General features: G+C 41.5%; 1 protein-coding gene across 4 annotated transcripts in view; it reads right to left on the bottom strand.

Annotated features, from left to right (window-relative positions):
• usp6nl (USP6 N-terminal like) overlaps positions 1-25,833 on the bottom strand; it is a 99,056-nt gene that overhangs the window by 43,264 nt on the left and 29,959 nt on the right. Inside the window, exon 1 of one of the 4 annotated variants that reach the window (XM_082509953.1) lies at positions 24,760-24,958. The exons of 1 other annotated variant lie outside the window; for it this stretch is intronic. In XM_082509953.1, coding sequence (XP_082366079.1) covers positions 24,760-24,787 — 28 coding nt within the window. In that variant the 5' untranslated portion in view covers positions 24,788-24,958. Of the gene's footprint in view, positions 1-3,681; positions 3,893-15,913; positions 16,469-24,759; positions 24,959-25,833 lie in introns of those variants that run through there. 2 more of the 4 variants (XM_082509951.1, XM_082509952.1) reach the window with 2 other exon arrangements.

Below are 25,833 nucleotides of genomic sequence, written 5' to 3' on the forward strand. Positions count from 1 at the left end.
CGCTAGTTTTGCTAGTTACCTAAGCATGATATAGCATGTTCTGACTGAGAGATTTCTGAAAAAAATCAAACGTACAGTTCTGCTATCACTTCCAACATAAATGAAGACAGGAAACTAAACAGCAGTGACGTTTGTAGGGTTACTGAAGTTGGGCTAGCTGGTATATAATGATGTGCTACGTGATCGCTAGCGACACAGCTATGTTAGCATAACATAAACAGTGAAGCTGGAGGACGAACACTAACACTTTTCCACTTATAAAAGTTAACGTGAAGGTTCTTCATGGTTAGAGACAAATGCAATCGCATGGCAGGATGTTGTAAACGGACCAAACTTCAGTCAGGAGAACAACTGAGATAATCCATCCACAATATGAGGTTAGTCATTAATAGACTGCAACAACATGGGAATAGAGCAGCTGCCAGAGAATTCAACATTAAAATGAATCAATGGTACAGAAGTGGAGGAAGCAAGAAGAATGAGTTTAATAAAGTTTGATTTATCTGACTGCTTTGTTTCGCTTAATGTGCCTTATAATCCCGTGCACCTTATGGTCTGAAAAATGCGTACTGCACACTGCAGTTTAATGTTGCAAAGCACCTCTTTTTAACTTCAGTGAATATTATACATGGTTATGCTCAGGATATGTCAGCCCATTTCTACTGGAAATGCCTTTTGGTTAAACTTTCAGCAAGGAATTTGCATTTGCACTGTTACATTTTTATAAAGCTTTAATGTACATAAAAACCAGCTTCTTGTTTAAGTGAAAATAAATGGAAGGTTGTCTTTTTGCGCTAGTAATGTTGTGGAGTTGTATTTTGTCTCGCATCAATTATATCGTCGGTTATATCGTTATCGCAAATTTTCAAATATATATCGTGATAAATATTTTTGGCCATATCGCCCTGCTCTACTTGTGCATAAGATCTAAATTCCCCAAAAGTTAATTGCTGCAAATTTATCTGAGTGACTTGTGCTTTACATAAGGCACCGCAATTACAGTGGGTTTAGAGCAGGGGTGCCCAATCCCGGTCCTCGAGAGCTACCGTCCTGCAGCTTTTAGATGCATCCTTGTTCCCACACACCTGAATCAAATGAATGGCTTGTTATCAGGCCTTTGCCAAACACGATGGCATGCTGAAGAGGTAATCAAACCATTTGATTCAGCTGTGTTGGAGTAGGGATGCATCTAAAAGCTGCAGGATAGTAGCTCTTGAGGACTGGGATTGGGCAGCCCTGGTTTAGAGCAAGAACAGGAAATATTCTGTCATTTAACAAAAATTTTCCTTTTTATTATTACAAGGCAGTCTGTGTACGGAAGTGGATTAGGGCCACCGAATTTTTTTTTTTTTTTTTAAATGGGCACGTTTCTTTTCTTCTTCTTCTTCTCCAGAATTCTGAAAAAAAGTCAGAATTCCGAGAAAAAACTGTATAACGAGTGACTGGCTGTGACTGTAACTTGGTTTTTAGCACTTACAATAAACATTTTACAGATCAAACACTTGTGTAAGTGTTAAAAAACATGATTATTATTGCAACACATTGTTCTGTTGTTGCATCACTAGTTTTCCCATGAAAGCCACATCTAATATTGAATGTTTGCAAGCTGTGCCGGTACTTCCAGCCACTCCCTTATTTACAAGGGGTCGCCACATCGGGCAGCTCCGCATGTTTGATTTGGCAGATCTTTGCACCCAAAGGGATTTCAGTCTCCTCCTGAAGCTTTCACTTGTTAGACAAATGTGTAAATGGCTACACTATGGAGCCACAATTTCACAATATTAATGCTACTTAACGTTCGATTGAAACAAGCGGCTCTTTTAGGTAAGTACTGCATCAGTAACGCAACTCAGCACACTCACGAAACAAGTTTCCCACTTCACAACAAACAGATGAGGCAACTTTAGAGAAGCATGTGTTATTACTGTGCCTCCAAAACAATCATCTGCCTCACCCAGTCTTCATTTCCAACCTCAACGCAACTGCAGGAACGTGACACAAACCTCTGAATGACACCCAGCAACCAATAATCACAGACTCCAACCAGACTTACAGACAAATAATTAACTCCCACATTACCCGTGGCACATTCTCAGCTAAGATAAAGGAGAAGTTAAAATTCTGCTTGTTTCAACAAAGCCAAAAAAAGGAGAAAAAAGTTTTTTGTCAAAGTCATTTAATTTGTAGAACCTTCATGTAAGAAGGCTCACAAATTTATCAGCAGACAGTCCACAGTACCTCACAATCCACTATCAGCACACATTGTTATCATTCCGCTGTCAGGGCTTTATATTTGGAAGTGGCACATGACAGTTTACTGTTACATGTCTGCACTTGCTTATCTTCTACTAAGTGCGGTGACATCATTTGCTGTTTGTGTGCAAAGTGTCACCAGTCTGTGTAACACTTCACATGCCTCCTGTGCACTAGAAGACTTCGAAAGGAATTAGAATGAAAAAGCCAGAACCTGGCGCTTGTGTCATAAATCGGTTTTTAAGACTTTGCAGAGCCCACCGAGCCGTCCAGGAAATTATTTACACGCATTCTGGTGGAAAACTTCGAAGGACAGCAGGTCTTGAAAAACGGAGTGGAAACTTTTTGGCAAAAGCTGTCGACCCTTTGCTGCTACCTTCCTCCACACTAGCTATGCTAGTAATTCGTCAGGACTGACATCAAATCCAAATGTGAAAAAGACTGATATAAGAAACCTCTGACTGACTTTTTACAAGACCATATGATCAAGATGATGGGCAAACATCTGACATTTGTCTGTGACACTGAAATCATTTGAAAAGTTGCATGGTGTAAAGTTGGTCTTAGCTGTTAGATCCTAATGAACTGTAATATTAGCATGAGTTCACTAAACACACAGTCTGTATGGATGGCAAAAAGTTTAAATCATGAAAGGTTTTTGCATTTAAATTGTCAGAAAGTTGACAGTTCTACAGGTGATTTTGTCCAGATGGTCCCACCTAATAAAAACTTGAGCAAAAAGTCAAACTCAACCTAAAATCCAATCCAATAAAATCCAGTCAGTATTTTACTTTAGCCCAGTTTCATCATATAAAATATATATACGTGAAAGAAATTACAGATATAGTAAGTGCTTTTTCTATTTAAGTACAAATCATGAAATCAAAATAAAAACAACGCAGTATGCCATTGGGTTAATGGCTAAATAAAGGCCAACAACAAAAACAGCAACTATTTAATTGCACGCTAGCGTATTGACCAACCCATTTATTTACTTATATATTTATATATAATTTTAGCAGCTTTGGTCCTCCGTAGTGTAGTGGCCTACATACAGTACAGTGAGAGTGTCAAGTTTCTGATTAACTTTGGAAGTCTTAAAAAAAAAAAGAAAAACGTACATACAGATATATTGTCAGAATCTATGACCAATATTTAAACTTTCACTGGATTTTGCATTTGGAAAGGAGATGATTATCTGGCAGTCATTGCAATCACTGGTGTAAAAATCACAAGACGCTCTGAATTAAAACCACGTCAGCAGGACATTGTGAGCCAACAGACCAGTTTAATATTAATTTATATGATCCATTTAGGCCAAAAATACTAATCATAAGGCACCCAGCTAGAATGTCCCTCACATACCATCTATGTACATGCCAACAACACAGAGAAACTGAGTGGAACTCCACAATTGACTTCTTTTACCTCTTTTCAAGACATCCTGTGGATCGTCCGAGCGAGCTTTAGTCCGCATCGGTCACGGTTCAGCCAAGTCCAAAACACCAGGAGATAACATACACTACCTCATCCCATCACTGTCACTACCCAGTGCTCCAGAAAGAGAGGAAATATGAGCGAGCAGCAAAGAGAAGTGAGATCAGAGCTGCTGCTGCTGCTGTCACAATGCTGCCGTTTGTTTCACAGACAGACAGACTCGGACAGAGAAATCTGACTTCAGGAGTGAGCCGTTCCCACTCACAACATTCTCCACCCAAACACAACAACACAACGACAACAACAAGCTCTATTCAGCACATCATAGAGAGGGAGACAGAAAGGACAGAGGGAATCGCTGTTTCCAGACAGCCGATGAAACTTTCACAGATTTTCCAAACATCACAAAAATAAAATGTGAATCAGAGGAATTCTTTCAATTCCACGTAGGATTACAAAATGTACTTGTAAAACTCAAAATCTTACCGCTCATGACAAAGCAATGTTTTATTAATGAAGCAAAAATGTGTGTAAAGGTTTTGCTGTGCTGCTTCTGGGAGACAGAGAGCATGGGGTGTGCAAGCTGGGAAAAAGTGAGAGAGACAGACAATGGCAGTATGATGATAAACAGTTTCCATTAAAACTTCATTATGAAATGGACGTGATGTACCATGACGGGGCTTATGATGTGGCGTATCGAAGATGAGAGGCAGGGCGGTGCTGGGGAAACGAGCGACAGGCAACGCAAGCAACAAAAAAAAAAAAAAAAGGAAGAGAAGAAGAACGCTCAAGAAAGGGAAAGCGTGAAAGATCAAGAATGTGAAGAAAGTCAGAAAAAGTAAAAAAGGAACGATCAGAAAGGAATGAAAGAAGAAAGAATGCTTAAAAGAAAGAAACACAATGAACGAAAAACTGAAGTAAAGACAAAGATCAAATGTGAAGAAAAGAACAAAGAGAAAGAAAGTTCAAGAAAAAAAGTAAAGGAAACATGAAGAAAGTGAAAGACAAAGACAAAGTGTGAAAGAAAGATCAGGAAGAAAGGAGAGAAGCAAAAGATCAAAGTAAAAGATCAAAAGAAAGACAGACACATCAAGAAGAAGGAGAAAGAAAGACCGATGGAGAAAGAAAAACTGAAATAAAGACAAAGATCAAAAATGTGAACGAAAGAAAAAGGAAAAAGAAAGATAAAAACATGAAAATGATCAAGAAAAAAGAAAAAATGATCAACAAACTAAAAGAAAGAAAGAGAAGTCGTGTCATCTCAGCTCTATCTGTGTGTGGCATCGTTACAGGAAGTGTGTGTTTGTGATGGGACTGAAGGGCTGTTATCACTTCTGCAGCTGATAGAAACGAGTGGGTGGGGCTGTACAGCTTTCAGCTCCTCTGCGTTGTCTGCAAGCTCATCTCTCTTTAAAGGGTTACTCTGCTTTTGAATTTTAAACAGACAAATATACAGATTTACACCATGAAACTACAATCTCAGTCTTATTTACACTGAAGTATATCAGCACTGAAATCTTTGAAACAAAGCTTGTGTCCTCAGATACAGAACTGGAAACAAACCCAAAGTAAATAAATCAAAAGTACATTTAAATCGAGTTTAAAGAATTAAATAATGGCTGAAAGAATTAAAATAATGGCTGAATACTGCAGTTCTGTGGACAATGTCTTGCACAGTCTACCTGGAAACCATCTTTTTATCAAGGGATTCTTTCTGTCATTGGTTGTTTCTTGGTGGTTATAATCCGACTTGACAGTCACCATGAAAGAAAGAAAGCTACAGCTAGCCCTACCTTCCTATAAAGTGGAACAAACCATAAAACAGTGGCAGTGTTAGCTAACTGAATACTGACTAATATAAGAGGTATGCATGTAGGTTCATAAACAAAATATCATCCGTAATCTCAAATGCTACAAACGAGCATTTGAACCACACAAAAGCCAGGCCTGTTGCAAACATCACTGAGCTGAAACTCAAAAAACTAAGAAACGTGAGGCTCACATCACCTTGTTAAAAAAGGGATGGAACATGTGACCTTTAACCCCTATCTGTTTCCTGTCTTCAGTCTGTATGTGAGATCAGGCAGTTTGGTGGGTGAGCCTGGTGCTGTCAGCCAAAACTACCATCAAGCAGCAAGTAAAACACAAAACATACGAGAGAACGCTCACGATGACTCATGACGAGTCACTACTCTGAAAAATAATCCCAAGTTCAGTCGTGTAGTTTCATCCTAACTGTGTGTGTTTGCAGCGCAGTTGTAGTTTCATCCTAACTGTGTGTGTTTGCAGCGCAGTTGTACTAGAACTATCTTGAGGACTGATCTAGTCACCAGGCTCACACAACACACACTTTCAATAAAAATATCTGAACAACATGCAGTCAAATATACAGTTTTATCTGCAAAGGAAAATAAAACTTGCAAAATCTTTACATTTAGATTTCATTTAGAGTACTTGAAGAAAAAAAAAAAACTTACGATAGAGTTTTATTGGACCCATATTCTTGAAAAGCAATAAGAGTATCACTGGTGAGTAGACTCTTCAGCGATACAATAGAAGGACTCGTTCCTTTTGTTGCTTGCCCACAAATCCCCTGGAGAACGTAGCAACTACTTTGCAGTATTTTTTTCTGGTTTAAAAATTCATGTCACTGTGGAGTGGAGTGGATTGAGAGACTGTGCATCCCTCTAACTGCTGATTCTTATTATACGATAAAAGACAATTTATAACAGGTCAGACCTCACACCACACAATAACCCGTGAAGCAGACAATGTGTGCTAAACAGACTGGTTCTTATATAGCACACCGTACTCAGACTACAAGCCTCATTCTCACACACATTTATAGAAACTCTTTCTTCTAGGGCTTTCCATCTAACACTCACACACATTCACACTCCGGAGAACGCATCAGGAGCAACTTGCAGTTCAGGAGCTTGCCTAAGGATATTTTAGCAAGCAGACTGGATGACAACCTGCTCTTCCTCCTGAGCCACAGCTACTGATAACCGCAGGTTTATAACATTGCACTAAAGGCATGCTGGGTAATGCTGGCTAAGCAGACTGGTGCTCTGTGCTGCACTCAAGAACAGAAAAGATAGATTTAGGATCTAGAAAGGAGAGCAGTTTTTCAGTTTGGCTTCATTTGCTGGACTTTCACTGTGATCGGCCACTGATACGATAAGACAACGAGCTATGCAGAGCTAACGGGTGCTTTTACATGAGGGCAGACTCATTTGTACCACAAATACAAAGTAAGTCTGAATGCAGTGAAGTGCCAGGTGTTGACTTTATTTGAGAACAGCTGCAGTAACCTACAAGCGGAACAAGCAGCCTCCTGCAGGGCAGCCTGAGAGTCGATTATTTACTCATTTTATTCATGATTTCTTTCCTTTTTTTTAAAAAAAATTATGATATTTAAAACTTTTAATAATCTACATACAATTACATCAATATATCATTTAACCCATATCAAAGCCCATTTGTAAAGCAATAATCCCACTGACCCTGAAGAACTAAATGCTAACTAATACCATCTTAGTTTATGAATACCGAGCTCAAAGGCTTCTTTTTTTAAATTTGCATGCAGCAGTGGCAGATTTGCAGACTTGCAAGTTACCACAAGGTGAATTAGGCGTCTATCAGCCAACAGGAGCCTGTAAAAGAACCGCACGCCATCGTTTTTGTTCAAAGAGACTAAATGCGGTGCAGATCAGAGGCAGCGAGAGCTAAATACAGGCCTGTCAAACTACCTCAGGAGAGTAACAATCAGACGGCTGTTTTCCCTCCTCTTTTTTTTTTTAAAACATGCACTCATTTCCGATCACTTTTTTTTTTTAATGCAAAATACTTTAAAGCTGCATTTCTCACATAATAGGAACAAAATAAATGCACTCAGATGAGCAGGAAGATGAATGAAGCTCCAACAGTAGTTCAGGGAAAGTGACTCAAATCACTGTTCCTCAAAGGCTACCAGCACAACTTCCTCACTCGTTACAGAGCATTTCCTTATTTCTCTGGCATGCAAAGAGACTACACACAAATACACACATACTCAATTCTTTTTACTGCCTTTACACAACTATTAAGGTTGGATTGACTTCGGTGCTGCGTTACGCTGGAGTATTATTACCCATTCAGCTGGACAAACTGAACCCCAGTGGATTTAAATTGTGCATAAACAGGAGACTGCGGCTAATTTACAGGATACATCCCACCAAGCTGACTTAATTATCTGTCATCCTCTAACAGTCAGCATGTGGAGATGACAAACGATAGAAAAGATGCTTCTGTGGTTTGGAGTATTCACACTGCCTTCAATTATAAGCACAGCTCTGGGCTTCAAAGCAGTGTGGCTTCCTGATCCCAAGGAGGACAGAGGAAATGAAAGCTGACCACATTTTATGTATTTATTTTTTTTAAGCATACTTTAGAGCAAAAGAGCAACCGTTTCTGTGTAGAGAAGCATGACTGTAAGCAGTATTGAAACTTGATGAAGCCAGATTGCTAAAGTCTGTTAGCATGAACGGAAACGGATCCAGCACCGTGACCGAGGACAAGTCGGGTGGGAACATTAGGACCAAGAGGTCGGACCTGTTGACAGAAATGATGCAGAAAGCCAGACAGGTTTAAAGGATCCAAGATTTAGTTATAAAATGGGTATAAGAGGTACCATCAAAAAGTTTAGAGACTGCACCTATTAAAATAATAATAATAATAATAATAATAAAATAAAATAAAATGAAATTAATATCGAAACTACACAGCCATTCCCTTCAGGGTTGGATGCAGGTTATGCAGCAATACACCACTACCAGAGCTCCTGATGTCTTACCCTCGATCTGAATGTGACTGTGTGCATGTGAGCATTTGGGACGAATGCTTGATGACCTCCACTGCGTTGCATGGAGCCAAATCTGGTGAGCAGGGTAGGTGGCAAGTAAATTTTTGCAGACAAAAAAGGCTTCCAGCACAGTCCAGGTCGTTTGGTCCAAATGTTCTTCCCCAGATGCCTTTGGAATTTGGAAGCAAAGGGGTAATGTGGGCTAACAAATACATGATTCATCAACTTGGGAATATTCTGAATGGTCTTTAAATTGAAGCACGAGTCGTAGCTCTTTATCCACAGTGATGCAACTCAGGATTAAGGTTGGTCTGCACAAGTTTAAAGTTCAGGGAAAAATTACTAACGTGCACAGGTAAGAAATTCAAACGGGTCTTTCAGTGAGTGATCCAAATACAGCTGGAGGTAAGACTACCCTGAAGAGGACAGCAATCAAGTTCAAGTTGGGCATGAAGTGAAACTGGACGTGACAAATGAGGGAGAGGGCAGATCTGGCTGAGAAACAGAGGAACACTGGACGCTTACAGGCTGGAGACCCGTTATTAACACTGTAATAACGAGTAATTGTTACAAGAGTAACAATCTGATGAGATACTAAATTTTCACTCACTGAAACCGAAACACAACCTTATTGGGAGGGGCTGAGTCCCAACAAAAGTCATATTGTTTGCAATTCCATTATGATGCTCTAAATGTTTCAGTTTAGTGTGATAAAATAGCCAAGCGGACATCTAGCTATAAATACAGAGCCCTGTCTCAGGTCATGAAAGGCCACGTCCTAAACTTCAGTAACCAAATGGATTATTAAATTAAATTATACAAAATCAGCCATTGAAGAGTTTTCATAAAGAGTTGGACATTTTAACACGGGAGACTATGAAGATTGAATCACTTTTGGAGCCAGCCTCTACTGGCCGTTAGAGGAACTGCAGTTTATAGTACTTCCACACTGGCTCCATTATTCAGTCCCAGATGTTGCTACCTGCTTGTGCATTCAGTTCAAATGAGTGAATGAGTGAGTTCAAATGCACTGAAAATCATGAATTCTTCCCGATGTGACATCTGAGAGTGGATCGTTTGTTTGGTCTTCTCATTCAGCCCATAAACTGAAGGAAGCTGAAGTCAGAGCAATGAAGCCATGTGCCATTTTCCTACATACGTCAACCAAACTTCTTTGTGTAGCTACAGAAGATTCTAGCACCAGCTTCGCTATTCTCATCTGCAAGCTACATTGGTTTTTGCAAAAAGCTCCTGTTATAATCTGGTATAGTTATACAGCACTATATAATGTATACTCAGTCAAACACCTCCCTCGTAATAGCCCAGCCTCAGTAATATCTGAAGGCCTGTTGCATCACTTGATACATAATTTAATAAGAGAAGGTGTGAAGCACCAAAAGCAGCGATCAATACAGCCGACTGAATCTGACACAAGCCGTGAAAAATACAACAAGCCTCAACGTTTAAATGACTCCACTGTCTGAGGCTAAACTCTGCACTGTTCTGCCAAGAGAGTCGACAGCGGCGCTATGAAGTGTGCTGCAGATCTGCCCTTTTTGACGACAGGCAGGCAATTAGTCCTTCTGCTGCAATGTGGTTGTCAGTGGTCAGCTTTAGCCCAACACCCGCTGGGTCTGGACTATCTGCCAGTCCCTCCTTAGCTTAACAGCGTGTAGTAGTTTTCTTAAAGCTCCAGGCCAGAATAAATATAAAACACACACATAGCCATGCAAACATGCACAAAATGCCTACAGATGGTGTTCCTGGTATGCAAAACACCAAGAAGTGTTCTTGTCTGATGCTCCTGGTGCAGAATTTGAATATGTGAATGAACCAGGTTTTCTTTTTTTTTTTTCCTCGACTGAAAGAAAGAGAGAGTGAGAGGAAGAGTATGAAGGTTGCTGAATAATGCAGTGAGCTACTGATGGTGTTGACCAGGAGCAGGCTGCAGTCTTGCTTTAGATTTGCTGTAAATCCCCCCTCCCTCTTCTCAATAACAGCAGTAGATAAACGCTGCTGCAGAGGGAAGCTCTGTGTGCACAAGGCACTTTTGTGCTCTTTTGTGGAATAAGTGGAGGGGATAATTCATGGACAGTGGAAAGCTAACACATTTCTCCAAGGTTTTAGTGAGAGCCGGACAGTTCCGCCTCTCTGGACGCATTTGGCCAAATGGGACTGACACACAGACCTTGTTTGTCCTGTATGAATGAACTGCAAATAACGGAAACTCATGGGTAAATTCCTACCTGATAATGAGATCCCCAAGTAATTTTACTCTAGTGTGGACTGAATGAGAGCCCAGGTTGAGGCCTTGGACCTCCCGCAGGCTGTTGCAGACCTAAATCAATATAAACGGATTTCCTTCCCAGAAAAGTTTAACAAAGTTTTCCAAGAATTTTCTGTCCTATGACTTAAGACCCTTGTCAAGTTCAAGTTTTTCGGCAACTTTTCTTCTGGCACCTGCTCCATTATATTTCCTACTATTGATTGAGTTCAGGATGAAATATAGTACAGAGGGCTGCGGCCCAGACTTTTGGGAGTGGCTCTTCTAAATAATGGAACCAACAACCTTCAGTTTAGAGCATGACCTAATATATGCAATAGGGACCATTATTTAGAGAAGGGAAGTCAGGCTTATACACTAGTGATTAAGACCATAATCTCATTTGAAAAGTGTTTACTGAGGTCAGAGATGAAGAGAGAAGCAGGACCAGTTGCCCATAGATTTCTATAGTTGTTTTGTAACTTGATTTTTTAGAGAAGTCACCCCCTGCTGACCATTAGAAAGAATAAATGGAACTTTCACGCTGGCTTTGATTATAAGACGGAGATATTCTGTTTATCTTGTATATAAAGCAAACAAGTAGTTAAAACATGGACCCACCAACAAGATCAATCAACCAATAAATTAACCTGAACCCACTCAATCTGAGCCACAGGAGGCCCTCCCCTCCCACTGCCTTACACCTTCTCAGGTCAGCTGCTTCAGTCTGGGCTCTACTTTTCTCTCAGTGTTGATTTCCAATTTCAGGAGAGGCTTCAGGTATGCTGGGGTCAGGCCTTCTAATAATCTAATCATGTACTGCAACTCCTGTCTTATTTACTAGACATCTTCAAGTCACCAGATCGTAGACTCAGCTACAGTCGGCCTCCTTCAAGTTACATTTTGCAAACTTACACTGCCATCAGATCCCCTTCTGACCTCTGATCCCTGCACTCCATCTCATTCATCCAGAGGTTTCTTCCCTTCTTCTAGAGGCATCTGGTTAACTTATTCTACAGGTAATAAGAGCAGCTATTTAAATAATTTGTGGAATATGGTAAATGGTCTGTATTTGTATAGCGCTTTACTTGGTCCTAAGGACCTCAAAGCGCTTTACACTATACACAATCATCCACCCATTCACGCACACATTCACACACTGGTGATGGCAGCTACAGTGTAGCCACAGCCGCCCTGGGGCGCACTGACAGAGGCGAGGCTGCCGGACACTGGCGCCACCGGGCCCTCTGACCACCACCAGTAGGCAACAGGTGAAGTGTCTTGCCCAAGGACACAACGACCGAGACTGTCGGAGCCGGGCTCGAACCGGCAACCTTCCGGTTACAAGACGAACGCCCAACTCTTGAGCCACAATCGCCCAATGTGTGTGGATGTGCTGTTATACTTGATCTTGTGCTATGAAGCAAATGAAAAACTGGTAAAGAAATTAGCTGCTGATTAACCACTAAACACGGTGCTTGCAGCCCTAACAGCTCACTTTAAGTTGTCTCCAAGGAAAAGTGTTCAAAACTGCAGGTTTACGAGTGCTCTTTCTCCTAAAACTAAGACATTACTTTATTAAAATGAACATGACATGTATTGTTTTTTGATGTGGCAGGAACCACTGAGCATGCTCAGAAATGTGGCAGACACACACACACACACACACACACACACACACACACACACACACACACACACAATCTGATGCTTTCTCACAAGTACATGTGGTTTTGATCCTGCAAAGCTGACAGGGAGCTGGACAAATTATCAGATATTCTGTTATCTCACACTCATGCCATCGCGCTATCCAGCCGAGGAGCTCAACAACATCTGCTGGCACCTCGCACCTTATCCCCACTCACCACTCCTCCCAGTCTGCACAGAACTGCAGCGAGTGTGTGAATTTGTGTGTCCTGTATCTGCTGGAGGCCGTCGTGCTAAATCTGCCTGCACTGATTCAGGCTGCGAGAGGAGCCAAGGTGAATTCGTCTGCAGGGCCGATAGACCGAGATAAAGACGACAGCCAAATGGAAAGTGTGGATTGTTAATGGGCAGTCATTAAAAAATATTATCATTCTTTAAAAGAAGAAGACAAAAAAAGTTATCTTCATGGTTGTCGATGTTGGACTGGATTTTGAATTTGACAAATGCAGCTCAATTAGAGAAAGTAGAGAAAGGCGATGGGGTGCAGTGCTTTTTCTCACACTTTAGCCACCTTTGAAGCCACCCCCACCACTCTCCACCCCAAACACAGTACTGTAATAAAATATTTATTTTTTATTCAATTTTTTTCCCCCCAACTTCTTCTCTTTTCCTCAAGCAGAGCAGAAGCTCTCGTTTATAAAATGGTCTGGAAGTCATCGACGTTTCTGTATCAGGCTCATTGCTGAGCATAGTCACCCCCCAAAGGCTCATTCTGAACCAGAAGACACTCTCAGATGTGATAATGACATTTAGGTAGATTCAATACAAACAATAACACAAAACGATGTGATAAGTCTGTAACCCCGTTTATGCCACCTCTGTTACAGCAATTCATTCTTTGAGAAATCCCTATTGCTCCCATGCTGGACACGTACCTCTCAAAAAAGAAAAAGAGTGTCCACAGAAGTATTTCAGTCATTAAAAACAGCTCAAAGTTCCCTTAATGAGCTGGACTTCACATATATGTTGTGGAAAAGCTGTCCCTTCACAGTGATTAAGGAATAACAGCACAAAAGTACAGACAGTTATGTGTATTTCCAGACAATGAGACCTTCAGAATATAATATTATAAAATACCTATTCATAAATTAACTAATACCATCTGATTGGATATTATCTCTTTAACCCGCCAACTTCCCAGTGCATTGTCTGCATTAACGAAAAGAAAATGGAAGAAACTTAACAACCAGGAGTTAAACTAGTAAATGACCTTGTCCAGTGACCAAAAATAAAGCACCTGCGTGCTGGAGAATGTAACATCTGTCTCCATCAATCTTTTCTGACCAATGATTTGGGACCCAAGTCCTAAAATATTGCCCCCCCAATGCAGCCCATGCTGCAGCGCTTCCTTGTGTGCTTTAATTGGCCCTACACAAGTGTCCTAGTGGGGCCAGTTGATAAATTGAAGCTGTTATGAATGCCAGCTGGCAGGAGACAAAGCATTTCCTACCTGAATTCAAGCCTTTTAAATCAAATATATCCTGGCTGCTAGAGCAGGTACATCCAGTGGTTAACAGTGGCTTCAAGCACATAAAGGTTTCTACATTTACACAAGTGGAATAACAACATGAGGCAAATCAGAAAGAGTCATGTGAAAGCTGATATCAAGTACATGAACATAGAATTTAGCAGGTGCAAAAAATAAATAAATAACAGTATTTCTAAAAAAAAAAAAAGATTACATTTTGAAGAAACCTGCAACAAGTGTCGATTAAACTGCCCATTAACTTCTCATTAAATTTATGCAAATTTCCCCACAGTAACAAACAGAAGCTTATTTTTTATTCGAGAAGCACTGAAGCGACAAGCTGTGCCTTTCCTCCTCCTGTGGCTACGGCACAGGGTGGCATCCAACCAGGAGACAGGACCGGGTCAGTGGTCAGATAGTGTTCCATTACTCAGAGCACCATGCTTCATTATTCAGTGCACACCAGAGAAATGAAGCCGACTCTCACACACACACACACACACACACACACACACACACACACACACACACACACACACACACACACACACACACACACACACACACACACACACACACACACACACACACGTCCCACAGCAACAGTGCTATTACAGAAGCTGCTCGAGGGGCATGTCCGTCCCATTCAGACTAATGACACATGGCACACCAAAAAGTTTAAACTCATCCACAATGACATTCAGTACAAACTAATTAACTTTATTATTAAACTGGACCGTTTTTGTGCCAAGGAGGCCACATCAAATCAACTATCAGAAGTGTTGCTTGTGACATTGACTTTTAGGGACAAAGGGGGCATTAAAGATCCATTAATGTGGTTCTAATAGTGCTGTATGTGCCCCGTCTCTAACCACATAATTTGGTCTTCTAAGAGTCAGAAAAGGAGATTAACCAGGCTGTGCTAATCGATAGCTATGTCCATCTTTCATACTTTGAATCTCTCCATCTAAGAGAACTGCCTTGTGTTTGGTCTAAACACAACAGGCCCAAGTCTGCTGACTTAACCTCGGCTGCTACTTTTGAGGGGTTTCGCGTGCAGGCAGCAGATATCTGAGCCAAGCTTTCCTTTTCACTGTAGCCGAATGCAGGTAAATGAAAAATGAACGTAAAGCTAAATCGAAACAGCCCATGATTAGCTAATGCATTACAGAAAATGACATCCCTTATATGCTTACCACACACAGCGTACCAAAGTGTGCTCAAAACCCAAGTGGTCAATAAAAGCCAGACTACAAGTGAATGACAGGCTTTCTGTTTCCCCCCGGCTGCAGCTTCTACGTATTCATATGCAGATATCTATATATCTATCTATCTATTTGCAGGCATCAGTCTCGCACATCTTAGGGCTTCACTTTTCTTCAAGCAATGTGATTTTTTTTTTAAACTGGACCTCAGCACCTGCTGGGAGCATTTTTATGCATCTTATTCACCAACTTCAAATCTATAAATTTTCTTGAGAAGAGGCTGCAAGTGACACAGAGTCGGATGGCACTTTCTAGGCAGCAGTTTGCAAATTAATACATGACTAATTATGCAGATCAGAGTAACAAATATTTCTGAAATTGCACCAAGAAAAGGCGGTGACCTTAAACTATTGTGAAACACCAACACTCCACTGAAACCTACAGTAATGAAGTTGTCTGATGAGGATTAACAGCTCCTCACAGTGAGGCACATCATAACTGAGAGTAAAACAGTAGACCTTTCACCTGCTTCAGGGACGAGATTTACTCAAAACCTGCATGCACTTCATATCAATCTCCATACATTCAACAAGGCTCTCCTCGTTCCTTTCTCCCAAAATAATGTTTGGTCAGGTAGATTTGATCTTGTCTTCATTGCACTGATTCAAATCTTTGTCCTCTGACACAATTAGTGGCTGCAATAGAAGCTTAATGGGTCATAAAATGCGCACACACACCTCCGAATCTGGCCGCTGCCCTGCGTCTGGACGGCGACACCAGCTCCTTGACGATCTGTAGGACCTGCATGTTCACGGGGAGGTGGCGGTGGAGGCAGGCGGAGTCGCCACGGGGCAGTGGCAGCCCTTTCTTGCCTTCTCACCCCGAAAAACCTCATCCCTCCTCGACCCCTCCTCGGAATTCATCTCCTAATCCACATCTTGACTCCTGAAGATCTTGGTTTCAGCATCCCATTCGCACCTCAGGATGCCAGGACGAGAGCTGCCGGCTCAGTCTTCTTCCTTCTCCAGATGTCAAGACATGCTTACAAACTCTCCAGCGCTCAAGTATCCTCCGCTTTCACAGTATTTTTCTATAAAACAGCTGACGGCACAGATGTGCAGCAGCAGTAAACACTAAATCTCAAGCTTCACCTGCGTTGGATGCTGCCTCAGCTCCATGTGAAGCAGCCCGTAAATCTCGACTCAACTCCTGGCGGCCGCTGAAAGTAGCAGTGGATGTTCGAGGCAGCTCAGACTCTGCGAACTGAATGTGTTCGTCTCGCGTGTGATGTGCTCAGCTTGGAGCGCTCTCACACACTTCTCACTTCGCAGGTTGGCAGCAAACAAAAAAAATGAAAATGAAAAAGAAAAGCACAACACAGTAGTCGTCTTTTCTTTTCCCCCCTTTCATCCGTTTTATCTCCGGTGGCTCTGGCAGAAAAACCACCCGGCCGCTGCGGATCAATAGATGCACAGTTGACCGGCAGTGATGCCTCTTAACTGCCCAACTCTCTCATCTCATTTTCAGACTCTTTTTTTCCCCCCTCTCATCCATCTCTTTCCTCTCCCAGCGCCCCTCTCTCCTCTCTCCAAGGCTGGCTGCGTCTCGTGCCGTCCTCTCCTCACATCCTTTAAATTCAAATTAATGGGCGCTTCCACTCACTCACCCGCAGCATCTCCTTCCCTCCCTTCCTCTCCACCACTCCGCCCTTCTCTGTTTTTTCTCTCCTCTTCTCATTGTGCCGCTTTCTTCCACCCCCTCCCTAGTTTTCTCTTCGTGTACATTTGCCGTGAAGCATGAGCAGAATGCAGAGGGATAGGAGATGCTTGGTCTTGTGTTTGTGAGGTGATGATTTGTACAGAGCAGCATCAGTGGAGCTGACATCCAGAGGTAAGAAGAACACTTTAATTGCTTTTTGCAAACTTCCAATCCAGGTGGTAAAAAGAGCTGTTCTGTAAGCTGTTCATGCTGCCAAAAGTGCTTATCAGGAAACATTTATCTACCTCTGTAAAGAGTCCTAAAAGGCTGCCGTTTACATCGTATTATTTCTTCTGGACATCTCTCCATTCTCTGCAACAAATTCTCATCCCAGGTCGTCAAATACTGTCAATACGGGCACGGCGTCCTTTGGTTCTCTGTGCCTTGATGAGCTGCCTGCTTCGATACTGGACTCCAAGAGACAATGATCCTCTTTTAAAGAGCAGCAAAGCATGATTGTGAAAGTTTGAGGCATGGAGGTGAAATAATTCAAAAGTTTGTGACCCAGGATAGAAGCACATCTAGAAGCAGTTACTGCCAATCAGCAGCCAGGTGGCTGTAGCTCAGTAGGATGAACAGGCTTTCTACTAAAGCAAAAGATCAGTGATTAGATGCTCAGAAAAGGTCTTTACACACCAGATGTTCAAGATTCGTGCAAATATTTTGTGCATTAAAAATATCTTTTGGGCTCACCTACTCTGGTTGCAGCTGTTCGCAGCAACCATAAAGGACGCATTTCCAGCATGCCTTTTTTCAGATCCATGTCGATTTTTAGAATAAACACATCTGCCCAATTGGATCACTGCATTCTGCAGCAAGCCCGCTCACAGCTCATAACGTGCCTGCATATTGAACATACGACGATGTGGAAATAGTAAAATAATCCTATCGTACCTCAGATACACAGCTAAGAACTGCTCTGGGTCACTTGGCTCACATAAATAATTTCTGTGCCTCAGATGTGGTCCCAGTTCCTCCAACAAGAGCTCAAACTGGCCCACCAACATTCTGAAATACGTATGAAAGTCGCCGTGATAACAGCTCCAACTTATCCCCAAGTCACTGGCACAACACGGGTATTGACAAATAAACTACAGCTAGAGCATCCAAAAAATTCAAAATTCCTTATGTTATGGAATTCTACAACAGCTTTTAATTCTTTGAAAGCCAAGTCTTACACTCGGAAACAATACCCAGAAGAGAAACTGGTCCAATTCCTGAGCTTTATGTTCAGTGTAACATCTGTAAAATGGACCAATGCTTTGCACACATCTTCTTGCCCAGCCTTGTTTTCCATTACAACACTGACATGTATTTCTTTATTTCCGTATGAGACGGGATGGACATATGCTTCCCTCGTCACAGATATATTTACCGATTTCAAGAAATCCAGACTTTCAGTGCTCCGTTATAGACGGGAATGTTTGATGAGATTATTTTTTTAAGTACCCCAGGGACTCCCATTCTTTTATGAGATTAGAGAGTTGATTAACTCTCCGCCTCGCTTGTTAGCTGTGTGTACATCTTTCTTTTTTTTCCCTGCTCTCTGCCTCTCTCTATTATTACATCTCTAATCAGTCCACATACCTCCGCTCTGTTCAGCTCTCTAACCACATCATCTTGATATAATAATTCCAGTTATGTATTTTGCATTACAAACTGGTGCTGTATGCCTCTAGCTGTAATTTATTTATCTCTAGCAGAGTTATGCCAGTGACAGTTGGTGACGCGAGGACAAAACACGTGCTCTTGTTAACATATGAATTTATAGGGATCTGATGAGAGCTTCACTGATTATCACTGGGAAGCTGTTAAAGTTGAAGTGGCTCTAATAGGCTTAATCATGCACGAATATGCAAAAATTTAGGAATACAGTAATTATTTAATGCTGGATTGATAGGTCAAAGTAATCAGTTTGCATGAAATCTGTTCATCACACTTATGTTGATCACATATTACGGAGACCTACGCTTCTGGTGATGCATGCATGAGTTTTTTTGTTTGTTGGTTTTTTAAATGCTACCGTCCACGGAACAACCAGAAATGAACTTGCTGTCTCAGGGACTGCAAAATGGTTGCGTTGAAGATGGAGACCAGGTTTGCATTGATTCATGGTCCGTTACCATATTTAAACTGACTTTGGTGCCTCATGGCAAAACAGCAATAAGACAGAGTCAGTCTGCGACCTCGTTGATCTAAAAGAACAAACATTTGCTGCTTGGTGGAAACTTAACTGCATACAGGAGCACAGCAACCTCGTTTTTATATATGAACATGAATTCCCTTAATCCAAAGAGATGCCTCAGCACAGACTCAGATTGATTACAGCAGGTTGGCAGTCTGTCTGCAATGTTTGTGAGAGTAACTGCAGTCAGTCTGAGTTAGACTGCAACTGTTTGGAGACAGGTTGCAGTGACCCAGAGGTTGATACCATTGCATGCCCGTCTTCTGGGTGACCAGTTGGTTGCTGCAGCTACTTGCAGCCACTAGATGGGCAATGACTGATTTTATCTATTCACAAGGAGGTTGTCATTCTGTCTTTATCTAGATACCCATTGCAAACCACAGCATCACCAATCTGGAAGAGAATGAAAAAAATAAAAACACACAACTACTTTTCATCAGTAGCTCAAAACAAAACAAACACTACAGGGCTTTCCAAGCTTAAAACAATCAGACAGCAGTGTGAATATTTCCAAATATTCAACAACGAGTTGCTCCACATGTTTGAATTTGCAGATGCCCTCCCTGACGTAACCCCAAAGGGAATCGGTGTCGCCTCGTCCTGGGGAGCTTCTCCTTGTTGTTAGGCGAACATGTAAACAACTACTATTTATTTGTAAAGAAACAGTTTTTAATTTAAAAAGTTGTTGTGGTTTATTTTTTTTTATTGGTAAAGTAACCAATGGATTGATCAGGTAATCAGAAAATGATCACTTGGTAATTAACTGATATTCACTAGCTTATAAATATTTTTTTATAACAAAATGATAATAACCCAGATGTGACCTTGAGCTCTTGCAGAGTGTTAAACTGTCAAAATACTGCAAATACTGTTGGATGACAGACATAATTCATAGTCCCCAAGGACAGGGCAGCGCGCAGACGGGTGAAGCAGCAGCGACACAAGCACCAAGGTTCATCATTAATATAAATAGAGCCACAGGGAAAGACTTGAATGAAAGGCGCACTTTTTCTCCCTCACACACAGAAACACTTTCAATCCCTCTCCTCTAATGACACACATTCTCTGTCTTTCACTCCTCGTCATCACACACAAGCAGGGTTGTGCACTACAAGTGTGCACATGTGTCCTTGTGATGAAGTGTGTCTGTATTTGTTAGCGTGTCGGTCCACCGGCACTTTGTCAGAAAGTCCAATTACCGCATTGCTGGACTGAATCTGTGGCTGCTGTTGCTAAGCCTCAGACCCACTGTTGCTAGGCTGTGACCCCACTACATAAGGTGAAAGCGTGGCTTTTAGCAGCTACCGCTACGATCACCATTCAAGCGCCTTCAGTCTTTTGCTAACACCAGCTTCTACCAGATTAGCCTCACCGCTAACGGCGTGCATCAAAACCATCACAGCCTAAAGGTAGTACTGCTGTGGGTGGATGTGCTACAGCAGTAGAAGCACCTGTGGCATTTTCTTTTCTTTGTAACACCAATAAAGATGTGAGAATACAGAATCTTAAGGCGAGGGGAACAACAGTTAGTTTCCTTTTGTATTGCGTCAGCAGTTAATAGCCGGTCGTGTCTGAGCAGGTTCTTGTTGAATGCAGGTAAGCAGCGCGTGTGTCGAGCCAAAGAGCAGTATTTCTTCAAGTGTACCACAAACCAGCAAGTAAAGAAGCCGGGATCATAAACCTTATCTCTAAATCAAACTGTTCAGCACATTATGGCCGAAACTGGACGTTAAGCAGACAGATGTTGACATGGTTTCCTCATGCAACCCAAGTCCAGTCACAACATCTTTTATAATTCAATAAATACTGACGAGATTATTGTAATTAAAAAAAAGAAATGCACACCTTTGCTCTTTTTTAGTTGCCGAACATCTGATTAACAAATACTTAGGTTACTAAATGGATGACTACTCCACAAAAAGCAGTAATATAATGTTGCCCATCTCTAAAACATGAACTCATTGTGAAGAACACTACCCTAATAATTCTGCCCAATAAGATGATAAATCGATTTCAGAGCAAGGTTAGGTATTCAACGTTGGCACAACTGTCAGATTTTAATAGGTTTTTTTCCCCTTTAACCAAGATTCGATGTGGAGCAAGCAGCCGATGGTTGTTTAATATCAACATGTTGTCATCAGGCCCATCAGACCAGTGGACCATGAAACTAAATGATGTTTATTTTTATTTTTTTTAAATCCCCTGTTTTTTTTTTATTGTGTTTTTGGATGATCATCTCTTTGGGCATGTCCTGACAACTTCCAGGGTGGATCCTATTTTTTAAAACGCTGCCAGGAATTCCTGTTCTGCGTACCTGCTGACGACACTGGAAGCTCAGAAAAATTTGCCATTGCCATCCAAAGGCTAAGTCAGCCGACTAGCCGGTGGATTCCTATTGTGGATTCCCAGCTTGATTTATCAACTTAAAACCTTGTTGCTCTTTAACTACTTCCACACATTAAAAAACAAACAAACAATTGATGTGGTTTAGGCATGTGACTAGGATGCTTCCTGCTCTTTGCTTAGACTGCTCCAGTCTGGCCTGAAATATGAATGGATTCTTTTACATTATCTTTGTCATGTTTACAAATCTCAGTAATTATACTATTAAATATACTGATCAAATATATTTGCACTGCTGCATTATAAAAGCTTAATGAATATTTCATTTATAGCCTACATGCATATTTAATGAGCCATTTATATATTCAAATACAACACATCTTTAATTTATGGTGTATCTTTTGCGGCTCTATTTGAAACACTACAAAGTGTGAGACCTAAAAATGAAATGGGTTCAACTTACGGAGCAAGAACTACAGCTATGATAATGACTCAGTTTACTATTAATGACATTGCTTACATATTTTTCCATTGTCAGCTGTCACAATGAATTAAAGAGGTTTAACCTTATTCAAAAGTTAAGTCTTAGCATCATAAAGACACTATTTAAAAAGAACATTTTTTTCACATTACACATGGAGGGTATTATTCTTTGTACATGGGTGTGTGGTCCAATATATGGCTGGATTTACAATCAACTCCAACCTTATCCTCACCTTTCTTCAACTTTTACAAAAAAGAGCCTTCCCAACAATCAATATGTAATCTTCTGACATGTTTTACTGGCTTTACATTTCTGAATTTCAAAGGTTGATCATAAAAAGAGTCACACATGTGAGGCAAAGTCTAAAGTGTAAGGTGAGTAAGACAAACTGTGAGCAATGGGAGCGAGGTGCAGGGCGCCTGCAGAGATATGGATTGAGCTGCTATCACTGGAGCTGGATTGGGCAGGTTTGAAGGAGCAAGGTATCGATGGAGCCCTGACTCTCAGCACCCACAGATCCAGTCATAAATGGGCAACAGATCAATACAGGTCTTTCACGAGTTTGCCCACTTTGACTGAGAATGGAGAGATACTGTAAGTCCGCTCAAGCCTCGGATTCATCACCTCTTTAATCTACAGGCCAGATAAGAGCTCAGCTTGTCTGAGGCTTTCTTCACTCAAACTCGCAACAGGCATGCTGTCAGTGCTGGAATTGGGTCATCGATCTTGGATTTTGGAAAGCGGAGACAGAGATGACTGTGGAGAGCGGGAAAACAGGTCGGACTTGAAACAGGTTGGCATAGGTTAACACAAAAACACTGGAGGCATTTTTGCAGCAATGAACTGATGTTAAGTTCCTGTTTTCGGTTTGCACCGCTGCCAAGTACACACATATCATTTTTTTATTTCGGGAATTTCAGGTCAGCTACCGCTACACTTAGCTATTATAGAAAAAGCTTCTAGCTCTCCCTCTGCTTGCCCATCATTTTTAGTTATTCCTCTGTCTTCTTTACTGATAATGGCACTTTGAATATTTGTGGTTGTTTCACAACACTGGCAGCCATGCAAAGATCTCTTCATCGTAAAAGGAATTTCTTCTTCCCCAATATTGCCAAATGCTTCCTCACAGAGTTCTCTCACTAATATTTTAGGATTATTAGCTTATAAACTTAATTTAATTTCTCTGATTCGTACAGATTTCCAGTCTTCTCTTCAATGATAGATGTTACAACTCAGAAAATAAATCTTCACATCAGCGCTGGTACAGGATTAGAAACAGCTGAAGCAGGATTCAAAAAAGTTGCTGCGGTATTTCCAGAAAGTCTCATCTTTCCAAGCCATTGCAGCATCTCCGTCTATCTGAACAAAACCGCTTATATATAATTGAAATGGATGGAAAGACTGACACAGCCATAGAGTTGTGTCTTCAATACAGCTGTGCCAAATGGTGCATGACAAGCTGATACAACACTAAAGTTGTATCATTTTTAAGGCAGATATTAAAACAGCGAGTTAGTCTGTAAACTCTCTGATATGTTCCTGGTAAAATAATAATAAACTGATCAATTTAATTTTCACACAGTCATTAAAAATGTTGAGCCTTGCATTTTTAAGGCCCAATGCTGACTGGATCATTTCTATAGGAAAACCATATAGTAGAGTGATAATGGTGATAATAGGTTAAGGAAGGAAGATGATGTAGGATGTAGTAAAACAATAGCCAGAGTCGTGGGAGATTACAGGGAATAACATATTAAGTTACATATTACCCAAAGGAGACAGAGAGAGGGACAGAAGCTTTAAAGTCCAGACGCCATATACTTAACACGACTCCCATCTTTGCTGCCTGTTACGAAAGAAAGAGAGAAAACTTTTTTGCTTCACAGCACTTCTTTGTCTCAATCTCAGCTTCCTCTGCAGAAAATGACAACAACAACTACACTGTTATCTCTCTGGCCTCACATCTGATCTTCTGTCTCGATTGTGGACTGCAAGAAAGTGGCATCTCCAATTTTAGACAGCACTCATCTCCATAATGGTCTCGATCCGCTCCGTCTTCCCTCTATAAAGGGGTTTGTTTCGGGTTGTCGGTGTGGCGGCAGCTGAGTGGCTGGCGTAGGGACCAGCATGCGAACAAATCAAACGGACACAACAGCACACAAGCACACAGACACACAAACACACACTTGCACGCCTCTGTTGTCCTAATGGCAGCATTCTGTTGGAGGGGTGATTGAATTAGGCTGGGTGCTGATTGCTCGCCCCATTGATTAATGTTGCCTCCTGCGCTTCAGTGCGTCACGGCGCTCCCGCTGCTGAATACTGATGAGACGCGGCAACAACTATAAGAACATGACCAACTCATCACACCGCGTGCTGTCTTGTAAATTAGCTCGTACTTTGGTAGAAACATGCTCGTAGAGTCGAAATAATTGCTGGAGATGGGGATGTTCCACTCATCAATTGTTTTGTTAGACATTTGTTGCCTGAAAGGTAACTGAAGAGTGCAGGAAATTAGGCTGAGTAGCAAGAGTGGATCAGAACAATAAAGATGAGGGCTGCATATCCACATAAAAGGTCTAAAAGGCCTTAAATCAATCCGTAGAGTGGAGGGGAACTCCACAGACAGGTTATAATTCTGTCAAACACTTTTATAGCCACCATTTTTCTTCCACTATTAAAACAAATTTGGAGATTAGGCCAGCTAAATAGTTTTTTGACAAGACTCTTCAGAGTACAGCATGAATGTATTCAATAAAGCAGGTAGGAACAGTGGCCACGGTTCTGCTATTACAAGGATTATTTCTACTTACACCTCCTACAGGTATGTAGCAGCATCATCCTACCGGAGACATGTTTCTGTCCACCCGACAGACACAGCACAGAGCTGGGGTATCACATAATATCTGAAAAAGTTTCAGGGTGTTTTCCACGCAGATGGCAGTAAAAACAATTTTTAAAAAAACCATCTTCTGTAACCAGCGAACCAGTGAACTCAAAGCCCTCTGCACGTCACAACAGCCAGTTTTGAGTCAGCAGTTTGAAAGCTTCACAAGGGTTCAATGTCTGTGGACAGGGGTGAGGGTTGAAAGGGGCGGGGGAGGGATTTCCCCAAAATGCCCTCCTCTAGTTGACTCTCTCACTCCCTTTCCTCCCTCTCCTTCCTCTCGCAGCCTGGCGTTGTGCAGCAGCGAGCGAGGGAATGGGAACGGCCAGAAAAGAAAAACATGCTGGAACAACTTCGCCGCTCTGCCTCGCATTTCCTGTTTGCCCTCCCCATGTCATTTCCTGCTTCAAGTGCGTAGCCTTCGGACCAATCAGGCTTCGGCCAGAGTTCCGCTGTCCTTCATGGCTTGTTACATACCGTACTGTTAAATTTTCCAGCAGCACCTGCCCTGCGTTCCCCACATCACCGACTGCACCCTTAACTAATAGTTGGTAACAAACTGTTGTTATTATAACCTGAAGCACACCTGAGCCTAAAATTAGGCCTGTTTTTAAAGAAAGGATGTCTCTTTGTGGCCCAATAGTAACATTTATCCACACGCCCAAGATAATTGCTTCAATTATTATTGTTATTTAATGGTATAAAACCACAACCCTTTAAAGCAAAGTAATTTGATAGTAGTATGAAAATAAACGGTTTGAGCAGTGAGGACAGTCACACCAGAGAAACAAGGGGTTGGAGGGGTTGGAGACCACGATATGACTGAAATTATTGCAACTGTGTGCAATTAACTTGCAATATTATTACTCTTGGTTGTTTCCTTATGGGGATCGATACCAGATAGGAAACAGGTCTGCAACCATTTGCAATCAGTTGCAGACTGATCACTTCAGACCACCTTTGGTGTGTCAGCTTCAAGTCAGAAATTCAGAAATTCCCC

Source organism: Aulonocara stuartgranti (assembly GCF_965226115.1).
Source record: "Aulonocara stuartgranti genome assembly, chromosome: 17".
Classification (NCBI taxonomy): domain Eukaryota; kingdom Metazoa; phylum Chordata; class Actinopteri; order Cichliformes; family Cichlidae; genus Aulonocara; species Aulonocara stuartgranti.